Source organism: Aristolochia californica, unplaced genomic scaffold (genome assembly GCF_029961685.1).
Source record: "Aristolochia californica isolate CCGP_79_NKW_82.1479 unplaced genomic scaffold, dmAriCali1.0.hap1 SCAF_10, whole genome shotgun sequence".
Classification (NCBI taxonomy): Eukaryota; Viridiplantae; Streptophyta; class Magnoliopsida; order Piperales; family Aristolochiaceae; genus Aristolochia; species Aristolochia californica.
Genome location: NW_027181771.1, coordinates 31,776,042 through 31,792,196, shown reverse-complemented (window position 1 = coordinate 31,792,196; position 16,155 = coordinate 31,776,042). Strand labels below are relative to the sequence as shown.

At 38.2% G+C, this 16,155-nt stretch overlaps 1 protein-coding gene across 3 annotated transcripts; it reads right to left on the bottom strand.

Moving 5' to 3' along the window:
• Positions 1-8,287: 8,287 nt before the first annotated feature.
• On the bottom strand, positions 8,288-14,128 carry LOC137936209 (trihelix transcription factor ENAP1-like). 3 transcript variants are annotated; one of them, XM_068780787.1, is made up of 4 exons: positions 13,970-14,128; positions 13,774-13,856; positions 12,723-13,628; positions 12,432-12,581 (listed from the first exon to the last, which is right to left on the bottom strand). In XM_068780787.1, exons 3-4 carry the CDS (start codon positions 13,600-13,602, stop codon positions 12,535-12,537), a joined length of 927 nt encoding a protein of 308 aa, XP_068636888.1. In that variant the 5' UTR covers positions 13,603-13,628; positions 13,774-13,856; positions 13,970-14,128; the 3' UTR covers positions 12,432-12,534. The 3 variants fall into 3 exon arrangements, with proteins under 3 accessions (XP_068636896.1, XP_068636888.1, XP_068636882.1); XM_068780781.1 differs by having other exon boundaries at positions 12,723-13,856; XM_068780795.1 differs by lacking the exons at positions 12,432-12,581; positions 13,970-14,128 and adding an exon at positions 8,288-8,609 and having other exon boundaries at positions 12,723-13,922.
• Between the last annotated feature and the right edge of the window lie 2,027 nt (positions 14,129-16,155).

Genomic DNA, 16,155 nt, shown 5'->3' with positions numbered 1-16,155 from the left:
AGCTCCTTTGTACGTCAACATTTTTGGCATACCCCTTGGGACTATCTCTACCTCTCATCTCTCTCTCCACCATCAGCTCAATGGCGTCATTTGCCAATTGTACCCTTACAAATCTATTACTTCTTACATGTTACCCACATGTCTTAAAGATAGCCACTACACATTCTAATGCTCATTTCTCCTTGAAGGGGTACCCTCTAGTACTTGTTCCTTGATTCACGTGGGCCCCATTATTAGGAATTAGATGCTCTAATTCAATACTAATAAGAGCTATAATAATCACAGAAGAAGAAGAAAGCAAATACGAAAAAAACACAAGATTTATATAAGTTTGCCTCAAGGAGAGACTACCTCATGTCTTACGTCGCAGCAATATTTCACTATGATAATGAAGTAATTTACAAGAGAAATCACATGCACTCAAGTGTTTTTTTTCTAACCTCTCTCTGCCGCAACTGATGATCCTTCTCAATGATAACCCTAACAACGGTGCCCCCAAATATAAAGAGAAAACTAAGACAACGGTAATAAAAATATGAAATTCCCAAACTACCCTTAATGAAAGGGTAGTCAATATATCATGGACCTGGCGGGGGCTCCCTGCCACCCCTTCCAACCCCACGGCAACCTTACTACGAAGGTCAATCTGCATACCAACGCAGCATAAGGCGTTAATTAGGCTCCACAACTTAACACCCATCGCTCGCGCAATGACAAAGAGTCTCTCCAACAATCAACCTTCTTTTAGGAGAAAAGACAAGAACTAGAGAGTGGTCTTTTTCTCCAAAAAAAAAAAACTCAAGGAAGACAAAGTAACTCGAGCATAGTGGCAACGTGACCAATACATGGCCCTCTTGCGAGTCCACCAAAGGCACAATTTCAATCCTTGAGTACAACCTTAGTGCATGCAATGACCAAACACTGAGATAAGTATTGCAATATTGCTTCTCCAATCCACGGATTGAATGTTTCACCACCCTTGAATGATGCTTCACCAATCGTGTCACCAATCTCATCACCTCTAATCAAGGTTATCGTGATAAAGACACTCAAGGAGTGGATTGTTGAACTACATAAAATAATGAAGGAATGGGACAAGCAAATCTTGTCCAAAATGTTCAAATCGCGCAACTCATGAACAAGTTAGAATTTCTAGTGGCCAACTTGGAAGAATCCTCTCATGCAATGGACAAGCACCAAATAAACACAAGTACTTCAGTCAACCCACTTCTCAACAAACAAGAGATGTCGGAAGGATTCCAACTGGCTGAAGACAGCTCGATTACAATGGGAGCCCTTAAGGAGATCCTCACTAATGTCATCTAAAGCAATCCTTTGATCAACAAGGAGCAAGTATCTTAAGCATATGTGAGGTCTTACAATCGGCACACTCAAGCACTCAGGATGCTTGCTCAAGTACCACTCGCCAAAGTTTCAACAGTTCAGTGGCATTGGAAATCCCCAAAAAAAAAAAAAAAAAAATCTCCCACTTCATTGAAACTTGCAATATGACAACACCAATGGAGACCTTCTTGTAAAATAGTTTAGGCATTCCTTGAGATGAAATACATTTTACTGGTTCATTGAACTTCTGCAAGAATCAATTGATAGCTGGAGCAACTAAATCATGAATTTTTTAGTTGATTTTACAACAACCACCCCATTGTAAGCTTCATTGAGCTCACCAGCATGAAGCACCAGAAAGGCGAATGGTGATTGATTATAATTTTCGTTGGAGAGAATTGAGCCTTAATTGCAAAGCAAACTCCAACTTGTTGACTAAAACCAAGATCCACATGTGTATTAGAGTAATGCATTGGGGCTTATTTGGGGGGGTTAGTCAACAAACTGGAAATTTGAAGTTTATCTTTAGCTTCATCTTCATCTCATGCATCTACATAATCTTCATCTTCGAAATCTTCGAAATGGGTGTTAGTGTGGAAAAGTTCATCTTCATCTTCATCTTCATCTTCGAAATTTAAAACCATTGATTTTATTAATTATAAAAATGAGTTAATTAAACCAAGTGCTTGAGTTAAAAATATTTTAATTACCACTATTAAATCATGAATACAATAGAGTAAAAATAAATAAATATGATTAATGAATAAAAAAGTTTTATATTAATAACATAAGATAAATTTTTTACATGGTATTAATTAATAATATATTTTCACAAAATTAAAATTAATTAATTAATCAAATGCATACTTTAATTATATTTTATTTACCAGAGACTTAAATATGAAGTTCAATATAGTAATAAAATTGAACAAAAATAATAAATAAATACATATAGAACTTTATTAATAACCTAAAAGAAAGATTATTCAAATAACGAGTTCATGCCTTTAATATTAAAATCATCAAGTTACAAGTTTAGTACATATGAACGATACATGTTCAAAAGTAATAAGATACAACCATCATTTATCGTTCCACATGAAAGTCGATATGGCATCTCGAAATTGTGCGGTTCTTGTGGATTGTAATGCACTCTGCCCCCGAAAGCTTGTTACTTGGATTTAGACCCTAAATCCGACAATTATGCACAAATAACCCCCAATTAGGCACTGAAAATAAAATTAATCAAATAAAACACTAATTTACTGAAAACAAAATTAGGATTTAGTCATACCTTCTGAAATTTGGGGAAAACCGAAGCCGAAAGGTGAAATCGATGCGGAATAGGAAAATCGATGCCTAATCGAAGAAGAAATTAAGCAATCGATGCTCAAATGTCAAAATCGAAGAAAATCAAAATCGAAATGGGAAAATCGAACGAAATCAGAAGGTATTTTGGGGCAAAGGAGAATAGCGAGAGAGAGAGAGAGAAAGAGAGAGAGAGAGAGAGAGAGAGAGAGAGAGAGAGAGAGAGAGAGAGAGAGAGAGAGAAGGGAGTGGGAGACTGAAAGGGAGAAGAGAGGGAGAAGAGAGAGAAGAAAGGGAGGTCAAGAGGGATAAGAGAGAGAGAGAGAGAGAGAGAAGAGAGAGAAAATGGAGAGTGAGTCCGAGAGAAGAGAGGGAGGCACGGAGACGAGAGAGGGGGTGTGAGAGAGAGGGCGAGTTCAAGAGAAGACCGAGAGCCGGAGGCCGGAGACAAGAGGGAGTAGAGACGGAGGCCGGAGAGGAGAGTCCGAGAGAAGAGAGGGAGCAGAGACGTTGGGGGTGCAGGGAGACGAGAGAGGGGGTGCGGGAGAGAGGGAGGAAAAAATGCAAATGAGGACACGGGAGAGAGGGAGGTGCAAGGAGAGAGAGGGGAAAAAAAATCAATCGTGGCACGCGTCCTTCATCTGGAAGAATGGGAAAAATGGTCTTCAACGAGATGGAAATTTTTTATAACATGGAGATGAAGGACCGCTTCATCCCTAACATCTAGATGAAATGTCATCTGCTCTCCACTAATGACTTCAACTGATGAAGGGCATAATGCGGTTGATCTTCATCTCGGACTTCAAGTTGACTAACCCCCCTTTATGTTTTAAAAAGTCAAAAGCCCAAAGATTTCCAAGAATTAATTGTTGAAGCCCATAACGTTGAAATCCTCATGGAGAAAATAGGTACATATGATGTTGGAACAGCTATTAGAGAAGCGATGGATACAATTGTCACAACCAGAGAGGATGGAAGATGTGGGGAAAACAAATTATTTGAACTATTTTAAATTTCATCAGATAATATGCCATCATATGGAGAAAAAAATCTTATAGAAAGATAAAATTCTTGAGTTGGCAACACAAGAGTGTATCATCATGATCTTAAAGATGAGCCTGTTGCTTCAAATTTGGTGTCCAGAAAACCTCCAAGAGAAGTTGTTGAAGAACAAAGTGGAGAATTGTTGATAAAAAGAATCCTTCGAAGAAATGAGACCTTTCTTCTTGAAATTTGAATTGTTTGAGATATAGATTGTTAGGGTTGAACACCAAACACCCAACCTCGTTCAAACTCAAATTCTTAGAATATCTCTTTTTAGGAAAGATGAAGATGCTGGATAAATACAAGTAACAGGCAAGAAAATTGTTGAATTCAGGACCCCACACTTAGAACATCGAGCAAAATAAGAGAGGGAGAAGAGAAGGAGAAGAGAAAGAAAGGAGGAGAGCAAAAAGAGAGCTCGGGTAGAGAAGAGAGAAAAAAGAAAGGGAGAGAAAGTTTAGGTTAAGGAAGAGTGTCTTCTTCCTCTCGTTCATAGGCCAAGAGGCAGAAGGCATCGGGCCATGGAGGCGTCGGCTTGGGCACCGCTAGGCGGTGCTCCGGTGTCCATGGAATCATCTCTAGTCTCCATAGCGTCCCAAAACAAACAAACAAAAAGGAACAAGATTGGAACCAGAGAGAGAAGAAGAAGAAAGGAGGAGGAAGAAGAGGGAAAAAAGGGAAAAGAAGAGAAAAGAGGAAAGGAGGAAGAAGAAGAAAGACGAAGAAAAAGAGAGGTAGAAAAGAAAACCGAGAGGAAGAAAGAAGAGAAAAAAGGAAGAAAGAGGAAAAGAAGAAAAAGGAGGGAAAGCAAGAAAGAAAAAAACAAGCTAAAGAAGAAGAGGGAGGAAGCTTACCAGAAGCTTGACCTTGGAGAAGCGAGAGAGGAGAAAACTAAAATGAGAAAGGAGAAAACTAAAATGAGAAAACTGAAGCCACAGACGTTATTAACTCTGATCTGGCCAAGAAGTCAAATGAAAGTTGAAGACTCTGATCAAAGCTGCAATTTTATATAAAGAAGAGTCCATGCAGTTGGTGAATTTGAAACAAAGACAGCTATTGTTGATACGGAAGACTTCGATTAAAATTCAAATATATCTGATTGAGTTGTATGCTGGCCCACTTAATCTATATGATGGAAATAATAATAATAATTCGAACGTGCATTATGCAAGCAGCCCCAATTGAAGAAAAAATGAGGAAAGATGTGTTAGCCCAAGTTGGGTGACGGACCCATGACAATCTAATAGGAAAAAAAAAATACTTCCAAGTCTTGTCCATATATTGGATAAATGAAGCCTCAAAGAGGGCATCTATAGACATGAAAATCCAATTCTCGAAATTAGGACCCCCAATGGTTCGGATTAGGGGTGGCATCGAGCCGAGCCGAGCCCAAACCTGCTTATGTTTGAGCTGAGTTTGATTTAAATATTTCGAGCCGAGCTTCAAGCCGAACCTCGTCTCGAGCCTAAAATTGTTATCGAGCTCAAGCCCAAAAATTTTAACCGAGTTCGAGTCGAGCTCGAGCCTAAAATTGTTATCGAGCTCAAGCCCAAAAATTTTAACCGAGTTCGAGCCGAGCTCGAGCTTCAACATACATTTAAAACTTTTCAAAAAATATATAAAAAATAAATTATATATAAAATTATGCATATATTTTACATAAAATTGGGCATAACCTATATATATATAATACATATATAAGATTGGGCATGACCTCTACTTAAAATTGAGCATAATCTATGTATATAATACTTATATAAAATTCGGCATGACCTCTACTAAAAATTGGACATAATCTATATACATAATACCTGCATAAACAGTCCAGTAAATTGTCTATACATTCCATAAAAACTCCATAAAATTGTTTATACACTCCATACACTCCATAAAATAGTCTAAACACTCCATAAACACTCCATAAAATTGTATATACATTCTATAAACACTCCATGAAATTTTTTATACACTCCATACAATAATCAAACACAACAAAATTAAATGAAATATCACTATCAATTTACAATCACCCAAATAAAAACTATAAACCCTTTAAATAAAATCCTATTACTATTAGAGACTTACTAGAAAATTACAAGAAATATTTTAAATTTTTCTTAGGAAAGTTAAATGGACCTCTTATTGCCTTTTCTAAGGAAATAAATAAAAATTAATAATTAATCTAATATATTACTATACTTATTGATAAATTTTTAATCAAATAAAATGTCAAACACAAAATTGCTATGAAAATTGCCTCATGCTAAAAGTATTATATCATCAACTATCAAATACTTATTCAAAATTTTTCTATACGGTTTTCTAGCCCATCTTGGCATGAAAATCTTACTTAGAAAATGATATGATTTTTTAAAAAGAATTTATAATTAGAAAAATATTTTCAAAAAATATGAGGCACTAATGGTCCCTATATTTCTACTAAAAATTTCTTTTCAATATTTATTGAAAAACCCACTAATAGTCTCTAGAAACGTATTTCTACTAAAATATCTTTTCAATTTCTTAACAGCCATGAGGAAGGGACAAAGAGTTTTTTTTCCTTGTTTATGATCTTGCACGTAGGGGTGGCTTCGAATAATTTATATATAAAATTATGCATACATTTTAAAAAAAAAAGAACAATAGGGGAGGTTCAGGATTGAATTTCAATAATGGATTAAAATGCACCAATATTAATATTTTTTACTCCAATTGTTGTATAGCTTGTTTTGTAATTTTTTAATCTGGCTATAAACTTACAATGGCCTCCTTAGTACCCCTAGATGAAAATTTATATTCTAGGAAAAACTAAAAATATTTTCCTATGATACATATTCCCAAAAAAAAAACTTTAAATAAAATCCTATTACTATTAGTGACTTATTAGAAAATTACAAGAAATATTTTAAAATTTTCTTAGGAAAGTTAAATGGACCTTTTATATCCTCTTCAAGGGAAATAAATAAAAATTAATAATCAATCTAATATCTTATTATACTTATCGATAAATTTTCAATCAAATAAAATGTCAAACACAAAATTGCAATGAAAATTGCTTCATGCTAAAAGTATTACAGCATCAACTGTTAAAATTTTTTACTTTATGATCTCGCACATGTGAAATCACACGTGCGAAATCATCTTCGCGCGGGGGAGGGAGGATATTATTTCTCCCCTAATTTCTCCCCTGAACTTACTGGTTCTGGTTTTCTGCCAAGACGACACGGAGGGAAGGGGGTTACGGCGCCGGGGAGGACCTGTCGTCGGTGATGATGGCTGCAACGGAGGCGACGACGACAGAAACGGCGGTGACTGAAGTGGCGGCGACGAAAGCAACGGTGACTGAAGCGGCGGCGACGGAAACAAAAGCAACGGGGAGGAGAGGAAGAAAACGGAGGAAGAAATTGAATGGACGGCCATAGAGGCGGCCGGTGAGAAACTGTCGACGATGGTAGAGGCGGCGACAACAGCTGATGGGAGGGGCTCGGCGGTGACGAGGGGAGGAAAATTCCCTCCCTCGCTCTCGCTCACGCTCCCGCTCCTGATACCGATCCCGACTCACCTTGAGCCGACTCGCGAGCTCACAAACCGAATGTGGCTTCGGTCGAGCTCAGCTAGTTAATTTAAACGAGCTAATTTCCAAGCTCGAGCTCGAGAGATAACGAATCGAACCGAGCCAGCACAAAGCCGAACTCGAGCCGCTCGCGAGCCTGCTCGATTCAAAGCCACCCCTAGTTCGGATCATCGACATTATCAACAATTGAGATTGAAAGAATTTGATCACTATTTGATTAATGACCAAAATCATATTTATCAAAGGTAAAGTATGAAGAATTAGTCAAAAGGGTTAATCAAAAGTCAAAATCAAATCAAAGCCTGATGGACTGTCACAATAAAGCAAAATGTGCAGATTCACAATTAAAATCAAATTAAAAGGGGATGCCACCTAAGTATTACATTAGTAACCAAGTGTCACAAAAGGTGACACATGATATCACAGGAAAACACCCACCCAAACAAAGAGGGTTGAGCAGCACATGGCGTAATAAGAAGGTTCTACCTTAAAGCAAAAGATGGTAAACCATAAGGTGAGGTGTCACGTCTTGATGAAAAGGAGAATAAGATTTGTCATGTAACTTTCTCGAAAAAACTTAAAAGGAGAGAAAAAGGTAGGGTAATTGAGCCACGCCCTCTGCTCTATAAATAGAAGTCCCTTGTTGAGAAAGAAGTGTGGAAAACATATTTGTGAGGAGATTGCATACGTCTCAAATAAGAAAGGCCCTTATGAATCATCAAATCTTTGCATGCCGCTACTTTACCTTACGTGCACAGGTCGACTCCTTTGTACATCGACAAACTGTCTAATAAATACACGTTGCACTTGTTTGTGTAAATTCGATGCCGAGATACAATCATATGAACATAATTGACTTCCTCTGTCCCTGCATAGTGTGTGCAAAGTAATTCAGTATTAAAAAAATTAGAAAACCCATGAGCTCCATCATGGCCTTAAGTTGGAAGGCAAAGAGGTTTAGGTTCGGCACAAGGGAGCTTCCAAACATGGGACCTTTCATCACAGACGATTTACCTCTGAGAAAGGAGCAGCTGAGTGTAACTCGCTGCAGTAAACAATAAAGAGCAAGTTCTTACAACTGAGTGGTAAAACGATCAGTCAATTTAAAAGATGGTGGCAGTAATGAGCCCATCTACTGATACAATTTTGTACACAGCACCCCCCCCCCCCCAAACAGATAACATTTCTGCTATAACTCAAAGCAACCAAAGCCTGGTAGCCATCATGTCACAACAATTGTCTGTCAGCTATTCTCAAAAGCCTCTCGTAACAGTGAGCCAACTGCAACTTGCTTTCTTGAGGATGTGGAGCTGAAATCAAATCATCTACAACTTTTTCCCTGTCACCAAGTATAAGAATTGAGTATCCTACTTCAGACAGGCAGTTTAGAAGTCAAACTTTTTTTTTTTTTTTCTTTTTGATGAAAACGAGAAATTTATTAAGAGGATAAGAAGCTACATTATAACAAAGGAGACACTCTCTCAAGAATGAGAGATTGAAGAGAGATGCCTCGATTAGCTAAAGAATCAGTCAAAGAGTTGGTTGAACGAAATACATGAGACCAAGAGCAACAAATACAAGATACAATGTCTATAATCGAGTGGTAATCAATAAACAAACAAAAGTACAGTCCTGATTCCCGAGTATTTGTTACCTCTAAGCAAATTGCCCACTATCTAGAAGTTACATTGACATAGATGAAATTTCACTTGTCCTGAAATCTCAAGATCCAAAGATGAACAACTGAAAATCCAGTAGATGTCTGAAAAGAGAACTAACATTTTTAAAATCAGTTCACAGTGAAAATTCAGTTATGAAGCAAGCTTTCCAACCACCCCACTCCTCAAAAGAGAAAAAGGAAATAGCAACAAAGGAACTTCCTTTTTTGTTTTTTGAGAAATATAAAATTGAATGTAAAGAGTTCCTACAGAAATATTTCAAACCCAAGAAATCAACCATGATTGATGGAAAGATACTTGAGACAGCATCTTCTCCACACGCAACTATTTCTGATAACTCAAGAAATTGCTATATTGTCTGGTCCTAATTCTTCTAATCAGGTCATCTTCTTGGTACCACTCTTTCGTGAGTGGATACATGCCAACTTAGAGAGATAGAGACATTACCTTTTATAAAAATCGTTTTGCTTGATTGTGCAACCCCTCCCTTTCTCTCCTTTTCTTATTGAAATCTCTTTATCACCATTACTCTCAATCAAATAGTTATTTTATTTATTTCAAGTTTCCTTCTTATCTATTGGATTTGCTAACAGTTAAGTCTAATTCTTATATCAATCTCTTCCTATATCCAATTCTTTACCTTCTCATGGTTTCTCTCCTAGTTTAGTTTCTAGTTCCTTCCAGTTTATATCTAAGCTCCTCCAGACAACTTTTACTTCTTATATTACATTTGTTTGCACCATACTTGAACCAAATTAACAGATTAGATTTTCTTTTTTGGGGGAAATGGATTGACAGATTAGATACTTCTTATTGCTTTTTCTAAAACATAAATTTCTCTTTTCTAGAAAGAGACCGTAGAGAAATGAAGAAGAGAAGAAGAATGTCTATGAGGTCAAATTAGCTCATATGCACATTATAATTAGAGAGAGAGAGAGAGAGAACCAATTTTTTTGCAAAACAAAGAAAAAGAAGAGAGACAGTGTGCTTCAAATTGATTATAATATGCATGAGAACAAAGAATGTAAAATAGCACTAGTCACAAAATGAATGAACAACCAGATTTTTTCCAAAGCAAAGTAGTACAATTTGGTCCTTTTTTCTAACTACCACAGGCTGTAATAGTGCAAATTCCATCTTTTCTTGATGAGTAATGCAAGCACCATTTGAAACTTAAAGCATCACAATGTGCAACCAACTGTCTCCAAGTTGAACATCAATTATTCAACCCCACATAACAAAGGTTTTGTGGATTTTCAAATTTTGCAAGATGGCAGGAAACAAAATCAGCATAACTGTAATTAGAGATGGAGATGGTGTCTATGTATGTCTCTAACAAGTGCTATCACTTAGTTGCCAAAAAAAAAAAAACAAAAACTTTGGCAATAAGCACCATAAGCTAGAGGAGGAACTCTAAGCTTTACTAATTTCTGTGCAGAAAAAATAAAAACACATAAAGAGAGGGAAAGAAAGAGAGTGAGAGAGAGAGAGAGATTGTAAGTGTCTGTGCGTGTGTGCGCGCGCGTGTGCAATAAGGGGGGAGGTTGCATAACTTGCTTCCTACTCATTTTTGCTCAAAGATAAACCAATTACAAATCATTTAAAAAATAAATCTCTTGAAAAGATTATGTGGAACTATACATGACCTGAACCAGAAAACATAAAGGGTCAAGCTAATGATCAAAGAACAAAAACTAACTAGTAGAATGGATCGTGCTTCTAGTCAGTAATCCTTCAAACACAGTGAAGACAATCCAAAGTTGAGTTTAGCACCGGCAAATGGTCTCAAGTTACTACTGCATTATTCATATGGCAACAACAAATTGATAAGATGTTTTATCAAGGCCCATTTGTTATATAGAATTTTATTTTTTGAACTTAATAGAATTTACTTAATGGAAATTATCGTAAAAGAATGATAACAAGGTAAGGAGATGCTAGGCCTCAAGCCTCAATAGGAAATGGGGGAGACTACCATGTATTAGAAAATTTATATGATGGCTCACAACACACAAGGTCATAATGTGATGGGAGACGATTACATCCTTTGAATTAATGGATCTGATGGTGGAATTGGGATAGAAAGGAAGAGAAACAAAGAAGGGGAAGAGGAATTGAGAAGATGAAGAAGAAGAAGAGGCACGGGAAGGAAGAAAGAGAGAGCAGGAGATAATTTTTGCATTCTATCAACATCATTCTCCCATACAGTTACAATCACTTAATAATAAGAGAAATTGATATTCAAAATTTCAAAAAAAGAGATAAAATCAATAACTGATTAACCTTGTAAAATCAGGGAAGTTAAAAATAAAAAATAATAAAAATAAATAATCACCCAAACACAATGTGGTGGGTCCTGGTGGAACCCTATGCCTCGAGTATACACTCGGTGGCATACTAACGTCCCCACTATAATGCTTGCTGCATTTGCTGCCTCAATGTAGAATATTGCACTCTCTACCAAGACTATATAACCCATTCTGATGTGTCTTAAACTTCATCCCAAAATTTGTGCTCAAAGTCATAAATTACTTTCTACCTAACATGCTTCTCCAATTTTTAATGATTTTGGGAAGTATGGGAGTAAAGTATGTCAATTTCAATAGAGAGAGTGGGGGGGAGCAAAGAGTAGGAGGAGAAAAGAGAGAAAATCATATGAAACCAACAAAAAGGCATCTCTGCATACAGAACAGGAAAGAGCAGAAACATTCCAACTCAGCTGCATGAAAAACGGTGTAACATTGATAATTAGAATGATTAGGACGTAAAACAATGGATGACTTTGTCTTACATAAGAATACCTCCAAATGAAATGTTCACCTTGCTTCAACAAATTTTATAAAGTTCACTATCACATTTGACAGTTTTCAATTCCAATTATGTGGTACATTAATTTTTCATTAAGTGAACTTGATTTACAGTTGGTTAGAAATCTATTTCAAGCCAGCACAAGTTTTAGCAAAAATTATTGATCTAGTTTACAGCAATCAGAACAAAATAATTTAGTCTGTTTGACTAGATCTGACACAGAGATTACTCTTTATCAGGTTTTAACTATAAAACTTCTTTCTAAGGGACATGACCCAACTTCAGTGTCTTCCTGAGATCTTTTTTCATTTCCCCTCTTTTTGCAGATACCAAGTCCCCAAAAGTCACATACTTCAGTCCATTCAATTTTCTACTTCTATCCATGCCACCTTCATTTGAATCCGGGCATTAAGAATTTATAATAAAAAGGTTATCCTCACTCAAAACACATTATCGCTGCATAGCACACAGTATGACACCAAGACAGATGAATATCAGTCACAGATAGAATCCACTGTCTTTTATATTACACTTCTCAATTTGTTGACCGAGACCTATATCATTGAATAAGTAATGATTAATAACAATAGTCAAGGAGCTTCAATCAAATGAGATATATTTTAGACCAATTTCAGTAATTTGGCAATCCTCACAAAAAATTAATTACCCTTTTTCATGTGAAACCCAAAAAACAGAGGATATCATCTCAAATCACATTCAGCAACATTTTAAAATGTCTTATAACCTAATTCACCAACATCATGATTCATCCAGAGTCTAGTCATACACCACACTGTTAGCTCCACCAGAGCCAGACAGAACACCTGCCACCGAATAAATGAACTATAAACACTGTTCTCAGAAAGATAATTTTGTTTTGCACATTCAAATTACAACATTGAAGAGCAAGCAACATCCAATTGCACAACTTCAAAATCGAACCAACATTAAAATCTAAAACTTACCAGAACCAGAATTATACTTTGGGCGTTTCATCTTTTCCAACTCGAGCTGCGCTTCCATAAACATTTGCATCCTTTGAAACTCTAAATCTTTAGTGAACTCCATTCTCTGCCTTTCCAGGTCCATCATCTGCTGCTGCTTGGCGCTTTCGATTCTTTCATAAATCTCTCCAAACTTCACCACGGCCCTTGCTAGCTCTCTAAACGCTAAATCCTGATCCCTCTTCTGTTTCCTAGCACTCGCATCCTCGATACCGGCATCGTCCTGGGCCCCGGCTCCAACCCTGCCGCCACCGCCCCGGGAGCTCTCCGTGGTACCCGGCGAGTTGCCCGATTTTGACGAAGATCCAGCTGAATACGCATTCATGGTCGGGTTATGATGATGATCATGGTGATTCGGGTGGATAAAACTATTAGGGCTATGATGATGATTTTGGTTAGGATTGGGGCTCTTCATGAAGGATTTAGTGGGAGGCAGAGGATTGGAAGGGTGAGACTTTTTGGCGGCGGAGGGAGGGCCGGGAACCGGGGAAGAAGTGGGGCCGATGAGACCATCGAGGCGAGGGAAGAAGGGCCACTTGGAGGTTCCGGGCTTGGATTTTTCAAGCTTGTATTTTTTCTTGAGCGTATCGATCCGGTTCTTACACTGGACGTCGGTCTTCCGGGGCTTGTTTACGGCGACCTGGCGACTATTAACAGCATCGGCGACCTCCTTCCAGTCGTTCTGGCGGAGGTTTCCCCGAGAGAGTTGGAGATAGCGATCGCCCCACGCCTCAATTAGGGTTAGGGTTGCCCCCTCGCTCCAGCAGTCCTCCCGGCCGTTGGGTGGGAAAGAGCGGGGAGCCGCATGCACACCCCCCTGATCCTCTATAGAGTCTTTCATGGGGGCGCGGCGGAATGATCACAATCCTGAACGGAGGGGAGCAGGAAAGAAAAGAGAAGGGTGAGAAGGAATTGAGAAAACAGAGGCGAACAGATGCTAAGGTATGCCGGAGATGATAGGCGGGGGGGTAAAAAGGGGAGAATAAGAAGAGTGGGGCAGAAGAGTCCCCACCGATCGTAGAGAGTGCCGACGGCCGTGCATCTGTCCGACGGTATGAAAAGTCGCAGGCTCGCGCGCGCACACTCTGTTTGGTCCTGTGCGTGAGAGGGAAAGAGAGAAGGAAATGAGGGAAAAGTAAAATAAACAAAATCGAAAGGAGAGGAGAATCAAAAAAATCTCAGAGACGTGTGCCGTAGCGACAACCAACCGGGGAGAAGATGCCAAAATGGAGCAAGAGCAGAGGTGATCGCCGCCGAATTGGGATGATCAGACGGGGCCCCCAGCAACGGGGTCGATTCCGACTCCGACTCGAACGGTACAGACTGCAGAGAGTACAAGGTCGCGCGACTGGTTGCCATACACACGTTTCGTGGCACCGGGGTCAGGCGTCCGTCTTGCTCGCTGTCTAGCGTCAATTTTTACACCTTAAAGGCTTAAACTTTGTCCACAAAACCACATTATCTGCAAACTTTGCCCAGAATATCTGGAAAACAGAAGAGTTAAAGAGTTGAGGTGGAGGATTTCATCTTCCTTGAAAAGGAAGTTCAGAAACAGTTCCCTGCCTTCAAGCCTATCATTTTCATTCTTTCGTTTTTATGTTTTTGTTTTTGTTTTGTTTTTTCTGTTTTCATCTAGCTCATTGTTTTATTCACAAAATGACGACGTTACAGACTTTTATTGTTCATCTCTTGTCAGTTTCCTCTTTAGTTGGTTGATAATTATTTTTATTTATCATAAACTTCAAAGATAATTTTTTAACCCCTCAACATATAATATTGTTATGTACCAATATAATTAATACTATTGACGGAACTAAGCCCATCAACATATTCTTTATTTTTATAATTTTTATAATTTTATAATTTTAAAAAATAGTTTGGAGTTCAAACCTTAACTCAAGCTTAAACTCGATTAAAATTCTTTAGTTCGAACTCGAACTCAAGTTCAAAGTATTGAGATAAAAAAAAACTCAAACATATACAAGTTCAAGTTTGGCTCGATGCATGCGAATTAAGGTGATGATGTAATCAGAAGAATCTCTTCCGATTTGTGATCTAAAGGCGTTATCCCTATGGACTCATTGGCTCGACCCATGACTTGGCCGGGTCAATGAGGATTTGAGAAAAAGGAGAGTCTGAGTTTAAGGTGGGTTCCCCCTTATTCATTTCGAGACAGATAACTCGCCTCCAGTACAGCCTTTGGACTCACATTTTCAGGAGCGATCAATTTCCCAAGTCCTAGTTGTAAACCATTCTAAAATTCCATCCCACCATTCAGATTGGAAGGGACTTAGCCCTTTATTTTCATGTTCCCTGTCGTTATGCTTCTTTCCCCTCAACATGATAGTTGTTGGAATTGGCTGCATGTCTTTAATATTCACTTTGCGACTTCTCTAACAGGTCGATCTTTTAAAGCAAATAGTTTCAATATGGTATCAGAGCATAAGCTTCTCCGACGACGGACATTTCTTCGTCTCTCTCGCCTATTTTCGATGATTATTTCCGGCGACTATTCCCGGTGTGTCCTCCATTGTTTCCGACAGAGGGGTTTCCTTTTTTTCATCTCTGGTAGGAAGGGGTTCAGTGATTAAAGCTATCGGGAATCTATTTCTTATGTTTCCCCACCATCTGAGTTGATTTTGAAGTTTCTTGCGGCGTCCTCCAGGTTCTGCAGCGGTTTTCATTGGTTTCTCACTCCGTTGGAGTTCCATCGATAAAGATGTTAGATTTCGTTTGTTTGCAGAAGATTTCGTTCATTTCTTTTTTTTATTCCGTTGGGGTTCCGTTCACCGAGAGGTTGGATCTCCTGGTTTCTCTGGATTTTGTTGTTGGCTGAGAGGTTGGCCTTTATTCGAACTTTGTGGCAGATAAATTGTTTGAGCCTGTTGGTAGAGAGGATCTCTTGGTTTCTCTGGATTTTGTTATTAGCCAAGAGGTTGGCCTTTGTTCGAACTTGTTGGCAGAGAGGTTTTGTCGTTGGCAGAAAGGTTGAATTTTATCAGTTACAAAAGTTTGATTTATTGCTCTAAGTTTGTGGTTATTTCATCCCTCAATGGCGATTTATTCATCGATGAGTGCTTCCGATTATGGTGTTTGTACCAGTTCGACTCATTCCGCCATTGAAGAACCTTTGAATCCCTATTATATTCACCATTCAGATAGCCCAGGGCAAGTTTTTGTCTCGCAGCTACTTACTGATGAAAACTACATCAATTGGAGTAGTACGATGTTGATCGCCTTATCCGTGAAGAACAAAGTGGGATTTGTCGATGGTTCTATTCCTTAACCTCAAAGTACTGATTCTAATTTGGTCAACTCCTGGATTTGGAATAATAATATGGTCATCTCTTGGATATTGAATTCGGTTTCCAAAGAAATTTTTGCGAGTATTATT

What these genes read in the sequence shown, in the direction of transcription:
- LOC137936209 (XM_068780781.1), bottom strand. Translation starts at nt 13,602, where the DNA reads ATGAAAGACTCTATAGAGGATCAGGGGGGTGTGCATGCGGCTCCCCGC. An exon ending in AAAGTATAATTCTGGTTCTG is followed by an intron (nt 12,582 to 12,722) that starts GTAAGTTTTAGA and finishes ATTCGGTGGCAG; the next exon opens with GTGTTCTGTCTGGCTCTGGT.